Source organism: Drosophila erecta, unplaced genomic scaffold (assembly GCF_003286155.1).
Source record: "Drosophila erecta strain 14021-0224.00,06,07 unplaced genomic scaffold, DereRS2 tig00000092-arrow-pilon, whole genome shotgun sequence".
Lineage (NCBI taxonomy): Eukaryota > Metazoa > Arthropoda > Insecta > Diptera > Drosophilidae > Drosophila > Drosophila erecta.
Window position 1 is genome coordinate 11,859,310 of NW_020825207.1, and position 24,085 is coordinate 11,883,394.

At 44.5% G+C, this 24,085-nt stretch overlaps 3 protein-coding genes across 3 annotated transcripts; 1 reads left to right on the top strand and 2 right to left on the bottom strand.

The window, feature by feature from the left end:
- The first annotated feature begins 1,390 nt into the window (after positions 1-1,390).
- LOC6547828 (aristaless-related homeobox protein) lies at positions 1,391-7,649 on the top strand. Its single transcript, XM_001974939.3, has 5 exons — positions 1,391-1,938; positions 3,497-3,824; positions 3,983-4,112; positions 6,559-6,646; positions 6,855-7,649. Exons 1-5 carry the CDS (start codon positions 1,782-1,784, stop codon positions 7,400-7,402), a joined length of 1,251 nt encoding a protein of 416 aa, XP_001974975.1. The 5' UTR covers positions 1,391-1,781; the 3' UTR covers positions 7,403-7,649.
- A 3,794-nt stretch (positions 7,650-11,443) lies between these two features.
- LOC6547827 lies at positions 11,444-12,412 on the bottom strand. The gene is made up of 2 exons (XM_001974938.3): positions 12,224-12,412; positions 11,444-11,956 (listed from the first exon to the last, which is right to left on the bottom strand). The coding sequence occupies exons 1-2, from the start codon at positions 12,285-12,287 to the stop codon at positions 11,829-11,831; spliced, it is 192 nt and encodes a 63-aa protein (XP_001974974.1). The 5' UTR covers positions 12,288-12,412; the 3' UTR covers positions 11,444-11,828.
- A 4,559-nt stretch (positions 12,413-16,971) lies between these two features.
- Positions 16,972-19,247, bottom strand: LOC6547825 (actin-57B). Its single transcript, XM_001974937.3, has 2 exons — positions 19,085-19,247; positions 16,972-18,416 (listed from the first exon to the last, which is right to left on the bottom strand). Exons 1-2 carry the CDS (start codon positions 19,122-19,124, stop codon positions 17,326-17,328), a joined length of 1,131 nt encoding a protein of 376 aa, XP_001974973.1. The 5' UTR covers positions 19,125-19,247; the 3' UTR covers positions 16,972-17,325.
- Between the last annotated feature and the right edge of the window lie 4,838 nt (positions 19,248-24,085).

Consider the following 24,085-nt stretch of genomic DNA (forward strand, 5'->3'; position numbering starts at 1 on the left):
ACTTGTTCACAGTTTTCGCGGAAATTACGTGTGCACTTTTCCCGATTTTCCCGGCTGAAGGTGCCGCGATCCTTGGCTTTGTTTGGGTTCGGGGCACAAAGGAATTGTGTAAGTTTCGACAAATTAGAGAAGATAAATCCCTGTCCCTGCTTTGTTATTATAGAAGCCGGCGTTTTAGCTCACCACATATCCTTCGGGCATTAGATGGTTTTTTCGGGAACCACTTTTGGCCATTTTTGGCAGCCCTTTGTTATGCAACCTGTGGGTGGACCAGGGTTCTAGCCTAAATCTTGGATGCAGAGCCCTGTCTGAACTGAAGCTCAACACAAATCCCAGATCTAAGTGGGTGATTTAAACAAGGCTGAGCTATTTAGGCTATCGCTTATTTAATCGTAGCAAAACCGGGCCCTACATATTATAGATCCCTTTTGGCTAGTATTATTTACAACATTACATTTTCATCACTAAAAGGGAGCATACAGAAAATGGGACGTAGCTTCACTACTAATACTAGTTGAGTGAACATACTATATTTTCGAATTCTGCAGATAACATTATATATATATTAGTTATTCTTTGCAATAATAAGTTCAATACTCATTAGTGAAATCAGTTCCGCACTGTACCTGTTAACGAAATTCAATACGGCTGAGATCCTGCGAGATGAGATCAGTTTAATCAATGAACTTAGGGTCGGATCCGGCCACAACTCCTTGCTAAGTAAAGGGATTCATTGATCGTTTGGCTTGTTCAATGAAACCACGGGCTCATTCTCAAGATCGCGGGGATCCTAGCCGTAAATCTATCGCCGAGAGGGAAGCGGAACTAATAAAAGAGGTCCTGGCAAATGGCCGACTTGATTCAGGTACCAGGCTGGCAATCCGGCGAGTGGTTCAACCTGTTTTGTGATTTGTGGATGAGCCGGGAAACGGGAGGGAGAGAAATATACTGAGAGAGAGAGATATATATATATAGAGTGAGAGGGGTGGGCGAAATAGTTTTTAACAAGCGAAATTTGTGAAATAAACACAATTAATGAGCAAACCATGTTAGTTACAACTACCGAAAGAGATTGTACGAAAGGGTATGAAAGAGTAAGGTGTCAAGGGAAAGCACTAGAGAGATTTGATAAGAGAGAGAGAGAGAGAGAGAGGAAGAGAGAGGGAGGCCAACACCCCTAAGCCGAAACAAAAAGCTACCTGCAACCCAAACTCACGCACACCAAACGAGCCAACCCAACACACAGATACACGGCACTGAGACACTGAGATACAGGGGGAAACTACCCCTACAGCAAGCGCGAGAGGGAGAGAGAGTGCGCGAGGGAAAGAGACGGCTGGCATGGCAGGACATGGGCGAAAGCGAAGGATTGGAACTGGGACTCGGATTCGGATTCGAGAGCGAGCCTCGCCCATTTCACTTGCAAGCGGAAAACAGGCAACGTATTTAAACCTACGGGCCGCAGGAATCGCACTCAGTCGGTGGTTGTTGATCGTCACGAACACTACTCGCACTTAATTCACTCGATTCAGCTCATTGTAGTTCGTCGCAGGGGCTGTGAGTTGCGAATCAAATTCAAATCGTCTAATCGACTAATTTACCCGATAATTAATTAATTAAGCCAATTTCAAAGCGTGCTCATTTAACATTGTGACAATAAACAAAAGTTGCCAAACCGAAAATCTGTAACATCGCAGAAAAAAAAAGAATATCAGCGCCGAGCAAGTGAAGTAAACCATCTGAAATCCGCACGGTTCGCGAGCAGCTCTCCCGGTGGAGCTATGATGACCACGACGACCTCGCAGCACCACCAGCACCACCCAATCATGCCGCCAGCCATGCGCCCCGCCCCCGTTCAGGAGAGTCCTGTCTCACGCCCCCGCGCCGTCTACAGCATCGATCAGATCCTGGGAAATCAGCACCAGATCAAGCGCAGTGGTGAGTTCATAGTTCAAAATATAAATTGGGGATAGCCCACCGGATTGTAAAAGTAGTAGGTTTCTTTTTACAAAAGTCATCGATTGCCGTCGGCGATCTGCAATAGCTTTCTAAACGTATCACATTTAAAGCTTGAATGGAAACACTTCCAAGATACATTTGGCATAAAGTTTCTACTGAGGCTTAAAGAACACACAAAGATAGTATACAAGTGTATAAAGTATAGTGTTCCGTTCTTAAGTGTGTGTAAATAAAGTGGGATACTTATAAATTTGAATAGATTAGAGTTATTTAGTCAGAATATCTTCTTAATTATAGCTTTTAAACATTCATCACGCACATCTTAAACGTAATGAAAACATCCTGAAAACGGTACAACTTACCACCAGCTGGGAAAATATCACGTTAGACTTTATGCAAAGCCAATGAGCTCCCCCAATTTGGTGCTCCAAAAGCCGACCCCTCCTGCTCCACTGACCACATCAAAAAGGTCCTTTCGCAAAGGAGCCGGAGCAGTGGAGAGGTAGAATGACATTGCCATCCATATCATATGCAAATTGCTCGCAAGGGACATTTTATCATAGTTGGCAAGTGAGGGCAGGGCAAAACTTTCCGGCAAACACCGAACACGGACTCCACCCAGAGAGCAAAAAGAAAACATATCATGACAATGGGAGGTGTTCGGCATGTCGGAACTCTTGTTGTGGGCGTGGCCAAGCTGCAGGAGGCAGTTCGCCCAAGGATCTGCTCGAGAATAAAAAAAACACTGTATCAAAACATATCTGGCCGGATATATTGCATGGAGAGCGGGGAAGAGCAATTGCGTCATTAGACCCGTAATTAGATTGAAGTCCTCGGAGGAAGAGAGGTGGAGGGTGGAGGCTCGAAATTGCCTGGCAGGACTCACTGGAATCACGGCACCCATTGGTCCAGGTTGCAATTTGGCGACAACGAGCGGCGTGCGCACCGCAGGACACTGCATCCTGTGAGCCTCGTAATTTGATGCTCGCTGGAAATTACCTTCTTGCCACAAGGGGCTGCGTAAATGTTACGAAATACGATAAGGATACAACCAGGACACGGGCGTCCTGCTGAGCGGGGACGTGTCCTGGTGCCATTGTGAATCCGATTAATTTGAGGTTCATTAAAGTTTGATTACACGTTCTGGCTGGGCTCGAAAAGAAACCGTTTTGGGTATTCACAAAATCATTTTCCTTGATGTTTCGTGTGAAAGGATATTTATATGGCCGGTGCTGGGAGTAGGGAGTAGGGGGTAAAACTTATTCTGGCTTTATATTTATTTGTTATTGATTGCCAAATCAATTTGCGTAGCTTTCGAGCACTTGAGGGATTTGAATTTTGTTCGAGGCTGCCATACAAAAAAAGGGGGTTAAAATTCAGGATATAACTACTTCAGCCACAATTGAATGAACCTCAATTTCAGCAGCTGCCGTTTGGCTTTCGATGCTCGAAGTCAAACGCGAAACTTTTTTGTTTCCCCACTCTCGAGTTCAATTCGAAATTGTTTAACTTTATTTCCCTGCCACTTTTGCCGCAGATACTCCCAGCGAAGTGCTGATTACGCATCCCCACCACGGTCATCCGCATCACATCCATCATTTGCACAGCAGCAACAGCAACAGCAGCGGCAGCAATCACTTGTCGCATCAGCAGCAGCAGCAGCTTCAGCAGCAGCAGCAGCAGCACCACTCGCAACAGCAACACCACTCGCAGCAGCAGCAACAATTGCAGGTTCAGGCCAAGCGAGAGGACTCCCCAACGAATACGGACGGCGGCCTGGACGTGGATAACGACGACGAGCTGTCCTCCAGTCTGAACAATGGCCATGATCTCAGCGATATGGAGAGGCCGCGAAAAGTTCGAAGGTGAGTGCAGCGACAATCCGCTTAGCAGATCAAATCGTGTTTACCCATTGTCGGGCTATTAAAAAACATGCCAACAAAGGGGAAACTCTTATCCATCCATCCTATGGCATCGCAACCATCTAACGTGCCGCCCTTGCCTTTCCACTGATTTTTCACAGATCTCGCACAACATTTACAACATTTCAATTGCATCAGCTGGAGCGAGCCTTCGAGAAGACCCAGTATCCCGATGTGTTCACAAGGGAGGATCTGGCCATGCGATTGGATTTGAGCGAAGCACGCGTGCAGGTAATTGAAATTGGTCTTCGATTCACGCAATTATTTTCGAATTAAGTTCAACTCCAGTGCGCCAATGTATCTGTATCTGCCATCTAACGAATTCCACGTTTAAATATTGCCATCGCAGCGTTCGCTAATAAGCGAATAAACCACTTTCAGGGTATGGGAACTTGAATGGCTAGATAAGAACTGGCGAAACAATCGCCGAACCCAATTTGTAAATGGTCTTTGAAACACTTAAGCCCCACTTTGTATACAAACACGCTTAGATCTAGTCGGAGGAGGGTTGAATACGGGTGACGGTCCTTTTTCATAGGGGTTGGCCCAAGGACATTAGATATTGTGATTTTCCAAATGATTAAATTGGCCGCGCTCACATGGTGTTGGTATTTTTATTAACTCTACTTTCGGGTAAACAATTAAAGTGGCTTTGGGTGCTGGCTGTCGGCAGGACACGCGGCTAAATACACCCGACTACACATGTAATTAGGGTGTCCTTTCGCTCCGAATCGCATACGATTTGATTTCAGTTGTGAAACGCTTTCAAACACTTCACATCTGATTGAGCGCTTCGCTCAATTTCGATGCTGTTTGCTGACAGCAAAAAAGAGGGAAAAGTATCGCCTGGTACAGAAAATAAAAAAAATGTGAAGAGAATGTGAATGTGAAACAACTTGACCTAAGCACTCACATAGGGATTACCCGCTTCGAATACAAATTGTCCGTTTCACGGTCGTCATCCGCATCCTCACATCCGCATATCCGCATCCTCATCCTGCGCGTCCTTGCACTTATTCGTATCTGTTAGCAGATTAACTGTAATTGGTCATTGATTCGCATATGCAGAGCGTTTCGGGTACTTGAATAGTAACCGACTTAGAGCTGCCCGATTGCAATACGTTTTTTTGGTTTTTTTGTTTTTTTTTGCTGAGCTAGTGATAGATACAAAGTATCCAATGCGTAATCCCCGCTCGTTTTGGGGTTGGTAAGTGGGCAATTATTTTCGGATTTGCATGCACGCTGTGTGGGGCATTTTGAAAAAAGGAGTAACCAGCGACTTAACTCCCGGTTTAAGTCAAATTTGTATTGTCGAGTTGGGGTATCACATTCAAATATCCAACGCGAATTTGTATGAATTTGCAAAGGTTTGCAATCCCTATTAATCTGAACGAACAACAGCAAATTCCATTTCTGATACTCCAAAATAATGATGAGACATCTGCTCACACAATTTTTTAAGGTACATCATTTTTGAGTTTAGAAACAGTTTTGCGACCGTTTCTTCTCTCGTTTTGATCGCACATGTGTGATAAATGCTGAACGGATATCCGCAATTCAACTTTTACTGCCTGGCTGCTCTGGCACAGTGGTTTAAGTTGTTGCCATAATAATTGCTGCCAACTGACAATTAAAAAGCCCACAAAATCGCACACACACACAGCACTTAAAGGGGAATGGGGCGGTGGGCGGCGGGTGGCGTGTGGCTGGTGGCATTTTCCCAGCAGACACACACAGGACACAGGACACAGGACAATAATTGGCAGCAATTATAGCAAGGAAATCGTTGCTAATTTACTACTCGCTCAACTGCACACATTGTTGCAGATTCTGGGCGGCTGAAAGAAGGGGGTTTCATCTAAATACAGGGTGTCTATAATTGCAGAGCCTCCTCTATTGTCTCGAATTCATCTGTGCTCGGTACAGACAGTTGTCAAGTGATTTCAATTTACAAACAATTAATTTTGCCATCAAAAACGAGAGCCTCGGCTCGGACGGAAAATTCATCGCCCCAAAAAGGCGGAAATGTATGTGCAGCCAACGCCTATTTTGCGTTTCGCCTAGGGGGCAAATTTGCATAGGGGTGACATTTGGGTGGCTGGCAGTTTGGTCCACCCCAAACCCAAGTAAGTGTCGAAAAATGCATAAGACACCCTTTTGCCCGAAGAGTGAGACAGAGAGACAGACAGACAGAGAGCGTTGCAAATCAGAGCAGAACACTTCCGATTGGATGCCATTGTATTTGACCTCCCCCTCCTCGACGCTCAAGTCCTTTGGCTCAGACACTCGAGGCTGGAGGAGGCAGAAGGAGCCATCCAAGGACCAAGTGCTTCCAACTTTCCGAACTCACAGATTGATAGATTGGGAAATTGTTCGGGTTTTGGTCAAAGTCAAAGCAATTACAAGTCGCTTGCCAAGGCGCTAGTTTGGTAGAACTAATCAAGTTTAGATGGAGTGTTACCCTTTAGAAAAGTTGGGGTGCTTGGAAACTAATCTACATTTTAACTCAAAAATCAGGTCATAAAAGGAAATTCCTCTCTAGATGCTATTTCTGCTATATCTAATATCTTAGATAACGCTATCCAAGGGCTAGCTTATGATACCCCAGATTCGAGGGCACCAAATTTGCATACCTACAACTCCATCTCTAAACTCCCTTCTTTTCGTGCACTTGCAGGTGTGGTTCCAGAACCGTCGGGCTAAATGGCGCAAACGTGAGAAGTTTATGAATCAGGACAAGGCCGGCTACCTTCTGCCCGAACAAGGTGAGTTAACCACCCCATCTCACGAGTCCACCCCATCAAAACCCAGCCACCACCCGCCCAGCGATACGCATTTGATTTGTCCGCAAATTGCCAAATTACGTGTGCAACATAATTAGGAATTATGTCGCTTGTGTCGCCAACACCACCACCACCACCCTCTCTCTCAGACTTGCGACTAACGAAATCGCCCTTTGCCTTCCGCTTTCAGGTCTGCCAGAGTTTCCGCTGGGCATTCCCCTGCCGCCACATGGACTTCCGGGTCATCCGGGCTCGATGCAGTCGGAGTTCTGGCCCCCGCACTTTGCCCTCCACCAGCACTTTAATCCCGCTGCAGCCGCTGCCGCCGGCTTGCTGCCCCAGCACCTGATGGCGCCCCACTACAAGCTGCCCAACTTCCACACCCTGCTCTCCCAGTACATGGGCCTGAGCAATCTGAACGGGATCTTTGGAGCGGGCGCAGCTGCAGCGGCGGCGGCAGCATCCGCCGGCTATCCGCAGAACCTTTCGCTGCACGCCGGACTCTCCGCGATGAGCCAGGTGAGCCCGCCCTGCAGCAACAGCAGTCCGCGCGAGAGTCCCAAGCTAGTGCCTCATCCCACGCCGCCCCATGCCACGCCCCCAGCGGCCGGCAGCGGGGGCGGTGGACTGCTCGCGGGCGGACTGATCTCGACGGCCGCCCAATCGCCCAGCAGCGCGGCAGGAGCCAGCAGCAACGCCTCCACTCCCGTTTCCGTGGTCACCAAGGGCGAGGACTGAACGCTGTTCCGTGATATTTGGATTCGTTATGTACATATATAGATACACTTATGTACTTGTAGATACTTCTAGTTTTATTCATGGTCACATAGCCCTGCACTGTAAGATATCTGCAGCTTTGTCTATTGCCAAAGTTAACGTAGTTGTAACACCTAAAGAATTATCTATCTGTAAGCGGCCTTTGGGCGTGCATAATGGTAGTCTATCCACTAAGGAAAACTGTCGAGAAATAAACGATATGAAAAGAAATTGGTTTGCATTGTGTTGGTGGGTTAAGTAGCGGATATGAACACTTTCAAGTGAATGATCAATGATTCAATAAGTGGATGGAACATGGCTAAATTTAACAGAACATATTCTAAATGGAAGAATATGGTATTAATAACTTCTGCTCCAAATAGAACTACATAAATAGTTAAAGTGTCGCAAAGTTTTGAAGGATACGTTTTTATTAGTTTATTATTAAGATCTCACTTCAGAGATCTTAGGTTTGCGTTTCTTAAGTACAGTCCTTGCCTTGTTTGCAATATTTTGATGTTCAATGCCAAAACTAATCTCCAGGTTAACTTCCGTTAACCGAAGCACCTTTATAATTTTCCACAACATACACCGCTCTCCCCGCCGCGCTGCAAATTAATCGCTGAAAGTTGTGTACCTTAAGTAGGGCTTATGACCCTACAAAGTCCCATTATAAATCGCTCAAATGCTACAATTAATTGTGTACAAACTCGACTCGACCTTTCCTTTTGCCAGAGTCAAATGAAAGCGATCTTGGGCCGAATATCGGGCATATTCGACGACCTACCCCGACAATGGAAAGGGCCAGAGTTCAAATCGTATAATAATCTCGATATTATGTCAAATTGCCGAGCGCAGGAAATGTTGCATAACATGTGAAGAGCAGCAGCCCAAGGAGCTCAGGAGCCCAAGGAGCCGGAAAACAATGGGAATCCAGAAGGAATCTATCGCATTGTGCCAGACAGCCGTAGAGGAAATGCAGTTCTATGGGCTGGATGTGTGAGCCGAAGGATTTGCACCGAACTCAAGTGGTGGTGGCTGCACAGGAACCAGACCAAGTCCTTTCATTCGAGGCCGCATGCAGAGCTAAATGCTATATTGATATCTCGTAATTTGTGCCATAATTACTTTTTAATAATTTCGCACAGCGCTCGTCCTCGCTGCAGGATATCGCATTGTGTGCGCGATGGCCTCAAATTTAATAATAAAACGCCGTCAAGTTCCTGTTCATCCTGTTTCGGTTCTGTCTAGATTCGCACTGAGATTCGGATTCGCATTCGGGTTGCAATTTGATTACACTTACCACTCTCAGTGTTTTGGGCATGGGCGAGGTCAGAGCCAAATTCCCTGCACAAATAATAATGAGCGAAATGCGCGACTTAACGGATTTGTCGCAGTCAAAAGGATATGCCCAAAAGGACGAGGCACCCAGGACCAGTCAGCACGACGACGTCAAAAGAAGCTCTCATAAAACTCATATGCAATTGCCTTTTGTGGCCGTCCTTTGTGTACAAGGTAGCAGAAGACATCCGGCGAATGGAAGGTCCTGCCGGGATAGTCATACCCTTACCCATCTGAGTCCAAAACGGCGATCAATATATAATGATTTTTCAAAAATATTAAAACTTTAATATAGGAGTAGTGGTTAAACACAATCGCATGTGTCTGTAAAATATGGGGACTTAAGGTATTTATATATGTTCTTGGTGCGATACACCAATTTACATTCTGTTTCAAAGACTGTATCCATTTTACCGATTTGCTTTTCAACATTAACTATAATGATCAACAGCAAGGCGCTTATACAACATGTAAATACTTAAAAATGAATACGCAGAAGAGTATTCAATTGGCACAGTACTTGCAGTCGCCTTTCATCTTGTTTCTATCAACGAAAATTCAATAAGTTGAAGTAGATCTTTTATTTGTGCAAGTGTTTGGCCAAGAAGCAGTGGTGGGTGGCAAAAAAGTGGGCGGGGTAAGCCGCCCATCGACGATTCGGGCCACCCAAAATGTCCTTGTGTGTGCGCATGTGTGTGTGTGTGTGTGTATGTGTGTGTGCCCATGGAATTTCATTCAGTGTGCAAATGCAGCGCATCACTCTGCGGGCTATAAATATATGAAATTTATCAAGTGGCCCTTCGAGTTTCGCATTTGTGGCTCTACGAAATTGAGTGTCGAGGACCCAGCCCTCCAATCCCTCCATTTTATTTGCGCTCGGCTCAGTGCAATTTCACCTTGTGTTGGCACAAATTTTTTACGATGCTTTACGATGCCCAAATGCTCTTCAAAATGCCCAACACAATGGTAAACGAAAATCAATTTCGTCCTCGACACTCGAGCGCATTAAAATGGTAACAGTTACGCAAAACCGAAAGCAAGTGGACGCGATATGAGATGCTGACGGTGGGCGGTGCTCTTGAAAAACTGCCAGCATTTCCGACCCGTGTTTACATATAAGTAAATATATATAGGGGATATATATACATTATACGTGTATATAAGTATGAAATCCCGGCGTAATGAGCGACAGTTGATGATGCAGTGAATACAGCGGTAATTAAACAAGTTAAATCCGCTCAACAGACGCTTAAGAAAGAATTCACCTCGCTGCGGAGAATCGCAGCATTCGCTCTGTTCGTCCTGTGCGTCCTGTTCGTCCTGTTTGCCGCCGTATTTTCATTTCATTTGGCACAGCATTCGGAATGCTCGTTACGCGCACTTAAAAAATTTATTTCGCATTTAATTCATCAAAAGTTGTCAGCGAAGTAATTACGCAGATTGTCTGGCTTTCTGTGGGTGGGAAGATTGCACAAGGTATATGCCTAATGAGCGCCATTTTCATGGCATTTACTGCCAAATGCCGCACAAAAAAGGACACAAGGGCGCTGTCTAATTGCTGTAATTTGTGACCACTTAAGAGGACGTGTACCGACAAATTGTCTGGGAAGTATCAAGTGTCCGTCGATCGGCGATCTTCCTTTTAAAAATCTTTCAAAAATCGAAGGGAAAACAAACTATGTATAAATTGCCAACACACCGCAACATGCAATTGCGAACGAAAACATTTCCGACAGGATATTAAGGATACTAAGTATGCTGGCGACAACTGGGAAACCCGATACTTTTGTGTCAACTGCTCCCGCTCCAGCTAAGTATTTCAAAGCGAGCCGACCCAACATCTTTCCAGCTGAGACTCCTCAGAAAGGTGAGCACATTCTGCCGAGGATTCCGGCCTGCTGACTTCCAAATGTGGCTAAGCTGTGCCTAATTTTATCGACTGCCAATCGCTGGCAAACGACTCGTCTCTTTGGCCGCGATTAAAGAAAGAGCAGTGCCCCGTGGTTTTTGTTTGCCGATTCTAGCCATAATGGTTTCATGCCCGATTTGTCTGATGCGAACTCTGGGCAGTTCAGGTAGAAGTCGCCTTATAGAGACAGCTGGTTTGAGTCCGGCAGCCAATTGTGTCCTCATTAGCCAATGGTCTACCTCGACCAATTGTTGTGACAGTTGTATGCCCAGTACTTTGTGCTCCGGCAAGTCACCATTTTATTTTAACCATTGTACATTACACAGTTATTTAAAAAGGCAAACAAGTTCGATTAAGTTACAGTCGAAAACTAATAATGAAATAACATAGAAATTGAAAAGAAAAACCCAACGAGCCGAAATGATCGATAGCTATATAATCGCATTTATAGCTGTTAACCAGAGCGCATAGTCGTAACTATAATAATAAATTAAATAAACAAACAAATATATCAAAACGAGCCCAGAGCTCGGATAACGTCGGAAAAAGGAATACTATTAAATTAAGTTAATCAAATGTGTGCGCTGTGAAATTAGCCAGCTGCTGGCAATCGGATTGCTTGCATTTCCACCTTGCCGCTGGCGTTTCCCGCTCACGACCACAGGCTCATAAATTATATTAATAAAAAGGCAATGGAAAAGGCAATAGCAACAACAAGAACAACCACGAGAGTACCAGGGGGTGGTGGACCCATGTGTGTCATTGCTGTTAAACATTGTTTACATTTTGTTTATTAAGCGACGCGGAAAACTAGCGACATTCGAAGCAAGTTGGAAGCGTGTTACCAACTATATCGGGTCACACCTGACTGCCAATTCGCTACCCCTTTTGCTTAGCCGCTTCTACAGTATTTGATTTTAATTAAATTTCCGCAACTTTGTCACAATTTGTTTGTGTGCTTTTCAGCCCGAGTCCTTGGGCTTGCGTGCTCCTGTTGTCGCCCTCAGCTTTGTTTGCCCAGCTCGAGCATGTGAATGTGAAAAGTTCAGCCAGTCATTAATTGCCAGGCCAACACCTTCGTTTCATGGCTCCTTGGCTCCTTGGCACCTCGGGCAGGTGTCACTCGTTACGTTTGTGACGTGAAAATTTCGACGATTCCTAGTAGTCCTCCAAAATGAGTTTTTTCCCCAGTCGACTGCCTTCAGCTAGCAGCATTTCGTCCTCCGGCTCCCGGATGTCCTCCAATCGCTGCAGGACCTGCGGCACGCGGGCCAGATGAGTTCTTTCTGAAATGGAATATTTTGGGTACTTAAAAGGGCTTGCTTCAAAAAACAAAAAGAAAATATTGATAATAGTTTCTATCTACGATGAATTGAACCCTATCTTGATTGATCTTTTAATCACATGGAATATTTGTAATCCAGCAAAGCAGGATTTCTTTGATGCTATGTTACTAATGTTATAATTTAACAATATTATCACCTATTTTTCATTGAAAGCCATCTAATCCCGTGAAACCCTTTTGAATAATATAGCAATTTAATAGTCCTCACCCAGTTCCTCGGATACAGAGGTTATTTTTGCCAATGGATGGTTGTATTCCTCCATGTCTGCCATGCTGAAGGTGCCCGAAATTTAGTCTGTTTTGAATTTGTTTTCCTATTGAAACGAAAAGTGTGTTTTTGTGCGAGTGGAAACGCGATCTGACGGGGAAGGCAGTGCCTGCCTGGGAATCGATATAGATGTTCGATACATTGATTCCGCCATTCGACTGTCTATTCTACTCGATTTCCCTTTTCGCCTGGCGCGCAGTTCATTGTGTGTGTGTGCCAATTATTACGCCTGATTTAATAAACTCAATGGGGCTCTTAACTGCTCTAAGTGGCTGCTAATCGTTTCGGGCAACGAAAAAAGGCCAGTGGATGGCGAAATGGAAATAAAATTGTGCGACACTTCAAACGGAATGGATGACAATTGGAGCTCCAGCTCCAGCTCCAGCTCCAGCTCCAGCTCCAGCTCACCAAGTCGAGCAGCAGCCAGTCATTCAGTCTTCACTTCCATCCGGCATCTTCTGTCTCGTCTCGTCTGCCGAAGGAGCCTCATTCACGCTAAACCCACCGGAAACGGAAACGCGCCGCAAATTGCAAAGTTTGAGCAGCAGCACTCGGCTCTCCTGGGCGCTCGGGAAAATTAATTTCATCTTCGATTCTAGCATTCTGCGGCGGGAAATTGGCAGCAATTTTCTTTGCACTCTTCGCATTTCCTTGCGTTTATAATAAATGCGAATTTCCTCGGCCATTTCCTCAGCCTGCAACGGCTGCGAATATAAGTATAAAAAAATGAGGCGTGGCTTGGCGCGAAAGTCCTTTGTTTGAATAGCCGTTCGCATTCATGAACTCATATTTCGATGAGCGGAGCCATTTTTTTCAGCTTCGTCCTGCCGAGGATTTTGGTTTTATTTTTTTGCCGCTTTCTGCATGAGCAGTTTCAAGGACATGACCGAGAATTCAAGTGCGCGGCACTTGAAATAACAGAGAAGTATCTAGGAGAGAAAGGCCCAGTGGAACAATAAAGCAGTGTGAAACTGTCATTTGTGCAGTGGAAAGTAGAGTTAAATCAGGCGCATAATTACCAGGACTCACGTGTGTGCATGTGTGTGTGTGAGCGGGCTTAGGACATGTGAAAAGGTGAAAGGTCGAGGGGATAAGCAATGCGAATGTGTGTGGGATTCGAGGGGTTTTCGAATGCGGCAGCTTATTCAAATTGCTAAATGCTCGCCTTATTTGTGCTAATTTGTGGGCAATTTTCTAATGGCTACTTTTCACACATAATACGTGCTGCGTGCTAAAGTGCTTCTTAAGCCAAAGATCGCGCTGAGCCAACGCTTCAGAAACTGGCAAAGTACTTGAGATAATACTACTTCGTTTCGTTGCCAATCCAAAAAGGTAATCCTCCTGCACGGCGGTCGTATGCTCTTGGATTTTGGGGCGGTCAGCAGGATAACCAGCACACCCCAGATGGAACCAGGTCTATTAGAGTCAATTAGCGAGCGATTATATTCACTGGCCGGTCGTCCATCCCCCATTTCAATCAGCCCTCCTGCATCGCTTTAAAGTCATTGAAAAATTTGCACATAAATTGCGTAAAGTGCACATTTTTGTTTTGCGTTTTTTGTTCTGCCCTAACACGTTTACACGGCCTCGTCGAGGTCCTGGCTTCCTCGGCCAGAGGTCCTGTTTCTGTTGCTGTTGCTCTTGCTCTTGGTGTTCCCGTGTTCCCGTGTTCCAATGGGCTGCACCCTTTTGCCTGTTCGTAAACGGCAATCACCCCCCAATAAGTGTCCTTGCTATGTGTGTGTGTGTGTGAATGCATCACCATCACCCCCTATGGCTGTGTGAGTGAGCTGTGAGCCGGCTTTCCTCCGCTCCCTTATCGTTTATTTTTTATTTGGTCAGCAAAAGCGAACATTGTCAGCCCAATTTCACACAAAAAATGCAATCAAATGTGACGCTTTTCATTATCCTCGCGATTTATATATTTTCAGCCAGTCAAGCGGGGCTTCGCAAATGGCAGAGGGATTGACAGATATTTAAATCAATCAAATAAAATCGACTTGCTTGATTTTAAATCATTTTCGCTGGCCTTTGAGAGCTAAATTAATTGGGATTAAACTAAATTGTATCCTATTCACTTTGTGTGGGAAATCTGCTTTAATAATTTCACTCGATTTCTATTTTTTATGTGGTAATGTCTCTAAATCGACGGTAATAAAAAAATTTCATACTTTTAGGTGAGCACAGTGCCATTCAAACTTTTTTGAACTTCTATACTCCATAACTCAACTTATCTTAATCGGATTTTGAAGTGGCATACCTTTAAATGTTTCTGGCGCAATTCTCTAAAAATCTGCATTCAAATTTTGAAATTTATTTTTTTTCAAATTTTTTTGTAATTTTTCTGATGTATGATTTTGAAGAAATTTAAAAAAATGCCCCAAGGCTGAACTTCTATACTCCATAACTCAACTTATCTTAATCGGATTTTAAAGTGGCATACCTCTAAATGTTTTTGGCGCAATTCTCTAAAAATCTGCATTAAAAATTTAAAAATTTATTTTTTTTTAATTTTTTTTGTAAATTTTCCGATGTTTGATTTTATAGATCCAATAAAATGAAAAAATGTCCTAAGGCTGAAGTTCTAAACTCCATAACTCAACTTATCTTAATCGGATTTTGAAGTGGCATACCTCTAAATGTTTCTGGCACAATTCTCTAAAAATCTGCATTCAAATTTAGAAATTTATTTTTTTTTAATTTTTTTGTAATTTTTCTGATGTATGATGTTGAAGAAATCCAAAAAAATTAAAAAATGCCCCAAGGCTGAACTTCTGTACTCCATAACTCAACTTATCTTAATCGGATTTGGAAGTGGCATACCTCTAAATGTTTCTAGCGTAATTCTCCGCCCACTCTAACGCCCATAACTGTCACTCCCACACTTTTGAAAAATGTTGTGGTATTTTTTCACTTTTTTATATAACTTGTCTATAGATTTGCGAAAACATTGTAATTTTTTTTCTTTATATTTTTTTTTCCAATTTCTATCGATTTTCCAGAAAATTATGAAATTTCTCGTTTGCACTTCTTCTAGTTTTTCTTGTTTTTAAGTACAGCTACAAATTTAAAAATATTACATACTATTGTTATTACCACATATGTATTTGGATATACTTTTATATAGTCGGGCTTAATTTCTTACCGTGTACATAGTGAATCAGGATTCGCTTTTCAAGAAACGCTTCTCGAATCTCAGAGCTTCCAACACTTTCCGCTTCGCTGGGCACAAGTTTGGATTGTATAGTACATGGATTTTTGGTCGCTTTGCAGCTTCATCGATAGTAATTGAAGTGAAAACAATGTGTGTGCTCTGGGGTGTGTGCGATGTCTCCATATAATATGGATAAGGATTCGAGTGCGATTCCGAGCCCGGGTACATGGAAGCGCCTTGAAGAACTGGATGCCCTCATTGTTGGCTGGCAGTCGGAGCAGCTATACTAATTGACCATATGGGCCGTTTTGTGCGGCATACTTCAAGTCGCAATCGTACATGGGCGGAGGTACTTATGTGCCTTACTCGATTCCGAATATTTGCGCTCTTTATTATGAATTTTAAATCGAATTTGTATGGAAATTAAGAACTGAAAATTGCATTATGACGATGACGACGACGTCGACGATATTGTGTACGTGTTTATTTTTGTTTTTGTGCAAATTGATTAGTGGGTTAAGCCCGGTTAAGTCGGGGGTTGGTAAGTTCTCATTCCGGCATTTGTTTTCCGATTCCTGATTCCCGATTCCGCATCCTGTTTGTTGTTGTGCAGCGCGGCGTAAAGTGATTCGCTTGAGAAAGTGAATTCCGGACGGGCAAGTTGCGCCCATTTTTGCCCATCTCATCGTGCAACTCATTAGCGGCATCTGTCGCCCCTTTTTGGCCAAGTGCCAGCGATTTAGGCCCATTAATTACCCATTTGTATGTGGCTGCAATTGAAATTGCAACAGGCGACGCGACCGCGAATACAAATTTCATTCATAATGCACATCGAGTTCTAATTAAACGGCCCAACGCCATCTTGACTAATTGTCTTGGCAATCTCGGCGAGAACATTTGTCTCTGGCACGGCCGCCATATATATTCCATCCGTTATTCCTCGAAGTGAAATGCATTTCTGGTTAATCAGTTTGGTGAAAGCGGCAACAAATTGACATTGGCAATTTGTTTTGGCTGCCGCCTTTGATCATCCGACTTGCGTCATCTCCTATCGTATTTCCCCATGGTATAAACAAACATTCGCCTGTCCGCCTCACCCATTTTGGAATGCGTCTAAAAATACCCGAAAACCGTTTCGAAATCCCCGCGTGTACCAGAAATATTTTGGGAATAGAAAGCTTTTGGGTTGGTATGCGGGAAATTTGAAACGCCCCGTCTGGAGGTGAAAAAAGCTCACACATCGCACAGATCCATAAATGTATATATCTTGAACTACTTGATCGATGGAAAGCTTCGGAGAGGATTGACTTTTTCGGCTAGATACTGTGTAGTCAGCTTCCCCATCCCCCTCCCCAATTTTTTCCAAAATCTTTATGTTTTTAGAAAAAATTAAATCTAAAAAATCGTTTTTATTTATAAATAATTATAAATTGTTTTAATTAATATTACAATCATGAGATTATTTTACATTTCGTAGTCAATAGACCCCATCCGCTCCATCGGGGAAGTTGTTAGGTTCTGTACAAAATACATGAGGGTGTCGGTTCATTCGTAAAACAATCAAATGGCGATCAACATTTATGGGAGCCGCGAGCGATTAACAAGTGGATGGGGATCGCGGTCCGTGGCATTAGATTGACAATTCATTTTGATTGATGGTGTTGTGTTCAGTCAGTACAAAAGAGTATTCTCGAACCAAGGATGACACGTTGGTAAATAATGACATTCAAAAACAAATGGTTGTATGGTGGTGGTGTTTGTTGTTTTTGCCGGTGGAGCACCAGCCGCCCACAAACCCAGAACCACCACGAATAGCAGGACCAGATGAGCAGGAGGCAGGTGACTAGACCGGGTGGTGCTAGTGGTGGTGCTAGGCAACTGCAACTGCTTAGAAGCACTTGCGGTGGACGATGCCAGGGCCGGACTCGTCGTACTCCTCCTTGGAGATCCACATCTGCTGGAAGGTGGACAGGGAAGCCAGGATGGAACCACCGATCCAGACGGAGTATTTGCGCTCTGGGGGAGCAATGATCTTGATCTTGATGGTGGATGGGGCCAGGGAGGTGATCTCCTTCTGCATGCGATCGGCAATACCGGGGTACATGGTGGTGCCACCGGACATGACAATGTTGGCGTACAGGTCCTTACGGATATCCACATCGCACTTCATGATGGAGTTGTAGACGGTCTCGTGGATGCCGCAGGATTCCATTCCCAGGAAGGAAGGCTGGAACAGGGACTCGGGGCAACGGAAACGCTCGTTGCCGATGGTGATCACCTGTCCGTCGGGAAGCTCGTACGACTTCTCCAGGGAGGTGGAGGCGGCGGCGGTGGCCATCTCCTGCTCGAAGTCCAGGGCAACATAGCACAACTTCTCCTTGATGTCACGGACAATTTCACGCTCAGCGGTGGTGGTGAAAGAGTAGCCGCGCTCGGTCAGGATCTTCATCAGGTAGTCGGTCAAATCGCGACCAGCCAGATCCAGACGGAGGATGGCATGGGGCAGAGCATAACCCTCATAGATGGGCACGGTGTGGGAGACACCATCACCGGAGTCCAGAACGATACCGGTGGTACGGCCGGAAGCGTACAGGGAGAGCACGGCCTGGATGGCGACGTACATGGCGGGAGAGTTGAAGGTCTCAAACATGATCTGGGTCATCTTCTCGCGGTTAGCCTTGGGGTTCAGGGGGGCCTCAGTCAGCAGGACGGGGTGCTCCTCGGGGGCAACGCGCAGCTCGTTGTAGAAGGTGTGGTGCCAGATCTTCTCCATATCATCCCAGTTGGTGATGATACCGTGCTCAATGGGGTACTTCAGGGTGAGGATACCACGCTTGGACTGGGCCTCATCACCGACGTACGAGTCCTTCTGGCCCATACCGACCATCACACCCTGGTGGCGTGGACGACCGACGATGGAGGGGAAGACGGCACGGGGAGCGTCATCACCGGCGAAACCGGCCTTGCACATGCCGGAGCCTGCAGGATAACACAATCGGACGGGGGTCCATTAGTGGGCGCTCAAGTGCTACGGGTTTTCCCACATGGTGGGTGTCTGACAATTGCTCTAACGGACAGCGTGAAAAGTCTGGGGACTAGGTCTGAAAAACTGGAAAAGTCTGGGCCGGAGAGGAAAATTCTCTCAAGACAAATGTGATCTGTTTTGCTCTCTGTATAGAGAAATAACGTAGAAATATGATTTCTGAAATGGTGATTTCCTCTTTTCTAATACCATGATCTCTTGAAAAGCTTTCAAGCATCAAAGCTAATGGAGCAGATTCTGGCAGATATTTCTTTATGAAACATATGCGAATTCGATTCTGTATAAATTATAATTTTTAGCTTTTCGTCTAGAGACTTGACTGAATGTTTAAGATTCTTTGATTGAATTTGAAATTATTGCTCAATAACTAATCATTAAAATATTTTTCTTGAAATCATCCAAGGTATTGGGATATTTCATTAAATTTTCAAATTGCTAATAGATTGTGTCCCGAAGGATGGGTGAGTTTATCACAACTCAAAAGTCGTTCACTTTGCGATCACTTTAGCACTAGATGCGGGAATATCCTTTCGCTGTTGGGTCCTTTGTCTATTTCTTTTTAGCAAAAGCCAAGACGATAATCCGTTCGATGGGGAATACGCACCATTGTCAACGACCAGAGCAGCAACTTCATCGTCACACATTTTGTTTTAGTTTGTTTTTTTTTACGGCACCACGGGTGAATTAAATCAAGAGTTACGGTGTGTACGGCTTGGAACACAACTGACTGACTAAAGTATCGCCGCGTTGGTACTCGGGTTTTATACCGCCGCCGAAATGCCATCTCGTCCAAGAAGCGCCGCCGCCATGCCCCCCGCCGCCGCCGCCACCGCCACCGCCCCCGCCCCTGACCCGATCCCAAAAACTCAAAACTCAGCGAGGAAATATGCTCATGAATGCGATAATGCTGCCCACCGGCCGATCCGCCTAAAAATAGATCCTTCAGCATAGGGGGCTCTTTGGAAAACATAAGGCGCGCGAGCGAGAGGCACAGCATGGATGGCACGGTGTACGTATACGTGCACGTATTCCTATACGTATACCATATAGTATGGTATAGTTCGGCGTGATCGAGCGTGGAGATCGTATCGGCTGGGATCGGGATCGCTACGGGATCGGGTACGGGCACGATCGGCTGCTCACGATCGTCCGCAGTCAAAAAGTGCCGTATAAGGCAAGGAGGCGCCTCCAGCGCACTCACACTCACACTCGCACTCGCTCGCTCTCAGCGACTCTCGCTCTCTCCTGTTCTCCCACTATATCGGCCATATCGGCTATATCTGCCATATCTGCTATAGCTGCCATATCTGCTGTAGCTGCTATAGCTACTATATCTGCGTAGCGGTTCGGTTCGGTTTAGATACTTTTTGGGTCGCTTCGGTTCGGTTCGGTTTGGGGGGTGGGATGGGTATTTGCTTTGTTGCTGGCTTCTATTTTCTCGTACTGCTCGTTGTTTTCATAACTTTCGTGTTTTTCTCATGTCGTAATAAATTCATTTTCTATTTTCGATAACTACACATACACGCAGCGGTAGTCAAATCGCATCTCTATCATTTCCCAGCCTTTGCACCTTCATGCCTTTCGTTTCTATTTTTGGTCATATTTCTCATTGCGCTCTCGTCCAAGATCCACGCCCACGCCCCTCATGTAATGAGCATTAATTCAACTAATTGTTTATTTACGAATCGGGCTGAAAGAGGGACGTGGGGCATGGGGCATGGGGGGCTAAGAAGGTATAGCATGGGACTTAGCTTAGCCGTTACATGCCGGCTTTGCAGGGTACCCATTTAAATTGGGTTCGGTGCAATCTATTTTTGGGCTGCAACTAAGTGGGGCATGTTTACGTTTTATGGCACAATCCGGTGAGGCCAATCGTTTCTGTGGATCCTCCTCACTCTCCACACATTTTACCCAATTCTTGGTGTATTCAAATACGTGGATACAGAGGTATATGTAGCGCGGTTCGGTTGCTATACTACATGGAAAAACAAATGGATGTCGCTAAATTAGATTTGGGGCCCCATGCATATTCATTCCCATGCTCTTCACTATAAAACGTGTATTTTCGCACGTATATGTAGCTTTGGATACATAATACCAATAAGGTTGAGTTCCAGGTTCCCGAGAACTGAATGACTAATCCCTTAACCTAAATTGCCAAAATTAATTTATCAAAAGAATCGGTCTAGTTCGAATAGGATTATTTTCGATTATTTTTAGCCGTTTCTAAATATAGACAAAATGACAACAAGCAAGGTATTCCTCCAGAGTTGCCAGAGAGACAAGTAGGGCACATATTCAAATTATGATTACCGCCTTAATAATTAATATAAAATGTATTATAAAATTATAATAATTGTTTCTTTATATACACTAGCTTTTAAAAGTCTGCAAATTTTTAGTTGTTTTTTTTTATATATTTTCAATGCCTTAAAAACTTTTTCAGTCGTTACTAATTTTTTAATTTTTTTAGGATATGTTTACTTATCGTGCAAATTTTTATTTTATCGTAAATAAGATACTTTGTCTAATTATGTACCTGTTTTAATATTAAAACTTAAGCCTTTTGTGATCCCACTACTTTTTTAAATATTCTTATAAAATCCGAACAATGACACCAGTAAATTCTTCTTTCCGAGTATAGAAAAACGATTTTTTATGAATTTTAAATTGTTTCACTTTTATTATAATTTCACTTTGATTTTACTTAAAATCATTACTTTTATTTAATGACATTTTCCTCGGCGGCTGTGTTTGACCACCATCCACAAAGGCCCTTTTTTATTTTAATCGCGTGAAACAGCTCGACTGTTAATGCCGAGTTAATTAAAAGTATGAGAAAAGTAATTCACTATGTGACATTTTAACCCAGCAACCACCACACCACCGAAGGACCCTGAAGGCATCGGCAGTCAAATGGCAAAGCCAAACTTGGTCGTTGGCCGTTGGTGTAACGAAAATAAAGCCAATTGCAAATAGATTATATAAATGGCTAAATCAAAATTTAATAAAGCCCAGCGAGAAGTGAAGTCGCTGGAGCGAAGGATAAATGGGAGGTCCGGATGTCACCAGTAGTGGCAGGTCCAAGGAATTTTAATAATGATCACGTATCCTGGCAGCGATTTCACCTTGTTGTTTTAGCGCACGTGCGCCAATTGCCGACACTAAAGGGATTCATTTGTGAATTATCCATTGCCAAAAATGTAGTTCCCCCGCCAGGACACCTCCATCCACAACCACATCCACATCCACACCCCCATCCTCATCCTAAACAAACAGCGAGCTGAGGTCGAAGGCTGGGAATCAACGAAAACAAATTGCAATTGAGCCGGCAAAGGATGGGTGACAAAAAGTGGCCACCACGACGCAGAATGAGGATTGGGAACTCGACTCGGGACCGGGACTAGGACTGGGACTGGGATTCGAATTCGGATTCGGGAGGGATACAGTCGCGATGCGCATTTGACAGCTCAAGCGGAATGCACACAGACGATGACGACGAGGATAAAAGGGGGTTTTGCCCAAAGCCAAGGTAACAAGGGGCTACATGGCTACGGAGTTGAGGATAAAGGATATACTGCTGGTTGGCTGTGCGGCTGGGAAAAGTCGCCCGAGGACCAGGCACCACCCCCACTTTGGCTTGGCTAAAAATGCCTGGGATTCTCATGAATTTCGATGGAATTTTTATTAAGTTGCCAATTTGGCAATTGACAGAGTTGATCAAAGTGGCTGGGCAATTGCGGGAGCGGCTGAATATTTCCCTTGATTTCTGTGTGAATTAATTTCAAATTAGTTTGCCACATGCATTTCGGGATTTATTGGATTTTCGCAGGCGCTCAAACACACGCAGGGGGCAGGCGAAGAAGGGGTTCGGATTCTGAATGGAAAGGGTTGCCACAATCCCTTAATAGGCCTAATCAACACAATCGATGATGGCCGGTGATTTGTTTAGCGCATTAGCAGTAGTACGATCCAGTATTGACCACTGTCCAGCTGCCACAAACTCATCTGCCACTTGGCTGTCTTTCCCACCCCCGGCTCATTTGAATGGTTTGAAATCGGGTCAGGCGAACGCATATAAACACACCATTTGGATTCAGATTGTGATATCTGGTATGCATTAATTTGTGTTAATGGGAAAAAGAAAAGATTTCCCGTTTGTTAGGGTTCGGAGTGCAGGCGAGGTTTATTTTTAGGGGCCCGCAATGGATACACACATGGGGAGCTGCAGATTGCCTGGAGATGGAATTTTCCATGGGCAACAATGGGCAAATCCTATCGTATTTCAGCCCAAACATTACCCCATACCATTCCAGTCATAACTTAATATTTAGTCATTCACGTGCTGCCTGCAATCGGCGGCCAGACAAGTGGCAATTCGTATATGGCAGATCGAAAAAATCTGTGCGAAATCCGCATATATCTCTGTCCACTGGCCAGACCGAAATACTTTCGGATATGCGTTCCGTCGAGTATTGTTTCTCGATTCTATAGGTCGGCCTAGTCTCTGTCTGCCGCACTGTACGCCTCCAGGGCGAACAGAAATATTCAAGAACAGAGCGTAGTGGCCAAGATAAAGCGGATTCGACGGCAATCCGCATATATGTTCTCCTTTTGAATGTCTAAAGTAGATTGGGGTGGACCAAACACAGCTGTGTACCAAATGTTCCGATAATAGGAAGAATATCTATGGAAGCCTTTATGGTACAAGTGTTGTCTTTATAAAGTGTAAGCTCATGTATCTATACGGTAATAAGTAATATACAATATATTCATGGAACATTGCGATGTTACTTCCTTAGGCGGTTTGTTCAAGGATATTTCCCCGGTGACCTTAGGACTTTGATGGATACCTTGGATGCCTCGGGTTCACCCAAATAGAGTGCCTATATGAGGGAGGAGAGCAATAACAACCAAAAGTGACGCGGACATTTATGGTGTGCTCTCAATGTGAAAAACTGATTTCTGTTCGGTTTGCAGCGTACCAACACACTGAAATCGGCACACTCGCACACACTGGCACACTCCGGGCAACAACAACAATCATAATCGGGGGAAAATGTTGTTCAATAATTTCGGTTCTGGCCACTGGTTTCATTTCGTTTGGATGGACTTATTTTTAACGTTGTTATTTTATATATACACGAAATAGAAGCAGCAAGCGCATAGGAAAAACAAAAATATATATGTATGTATATATTGAAAAAATGTAGAAAACTAGAGGATGAGGATGAAAAAAGAGCAACCAGCAAAATAGCGCCAACGCTTTCATCATCGACCAAACGGGCACGATCAGCTGTATGTCGTCAATATGCGATATATCTCTGGGCGGATCGAACATATTCCTGGGTCGGAGCGGTGTGTGTGTGTGGGTGGGATGTGCTTTTAATTAAAGTACAACAGAGATACAGAGAAATTGGAGGAAATATCTATGCGCTGCCCCATGGCCATTCAGCTTCCGCTCCGACCACTCATGGCCATGGGAAAGCATCTTCATTAGCAGCCCCCATCATGATTGGTGCTATCTCAGCTATGTGGCATCCACTCGGACTTGGACTCGGTGGTTTTTGACAAATCCTATTTATAGAGCTGCCCCTCCGTTTCG

Bases quoted from the DNA above. Each gene is read 5' to 3' on its own strand.
- LOC6547825 (XM_001974937.3), bottom strand. From the start codon at position 19,124: ATGTGTGACGATGAAGTTGCTGCTCTGGTCGTTGACAATG. The intron at 18,417-19,084 runs GTGCGTATTCCC...GTTATCCTGCAG, and splicing joins TGCTCTGGTCGTTGACAATG to GCTCCGGCATGTGCAAGGCC.
- LOC6547828 (XM_001974939.3), top strand. From the start codon at position 1,782: ATGATGACCACGACGACCTCGCAGCACCACCAGCACCACCCAATCATG. The intron at 3,825-3,982 runs GTGAGTGCAGCG...GATTTTTCACAG, and splicing joins AGGCCGCGAAAAGTTCGAAG to ATCTCGCACAACATTTACAA. The intron at 6,647-6,854 runs GTGAGTTAACCA...TTCCGCTTTCAG, and splicing joins CTACCTTCTGCCCGAACAAG to GTCTGCCAGAGTTTCCGCTG.
- LOC6547827 (XM_001974938.3), bottom strand. From the start codon at position 12,287: ATGGCAGACATGGAGGAATACAACCATCCATTGGCAAAAATAACCTCT. The intron at 11,957-12,223 runs GTGAGGACTATT...ATTCCATTTCAG, and splicing joins CTCTGTATCCGAGGAACTGG to AAAGAACTCATCTGGCCCGC.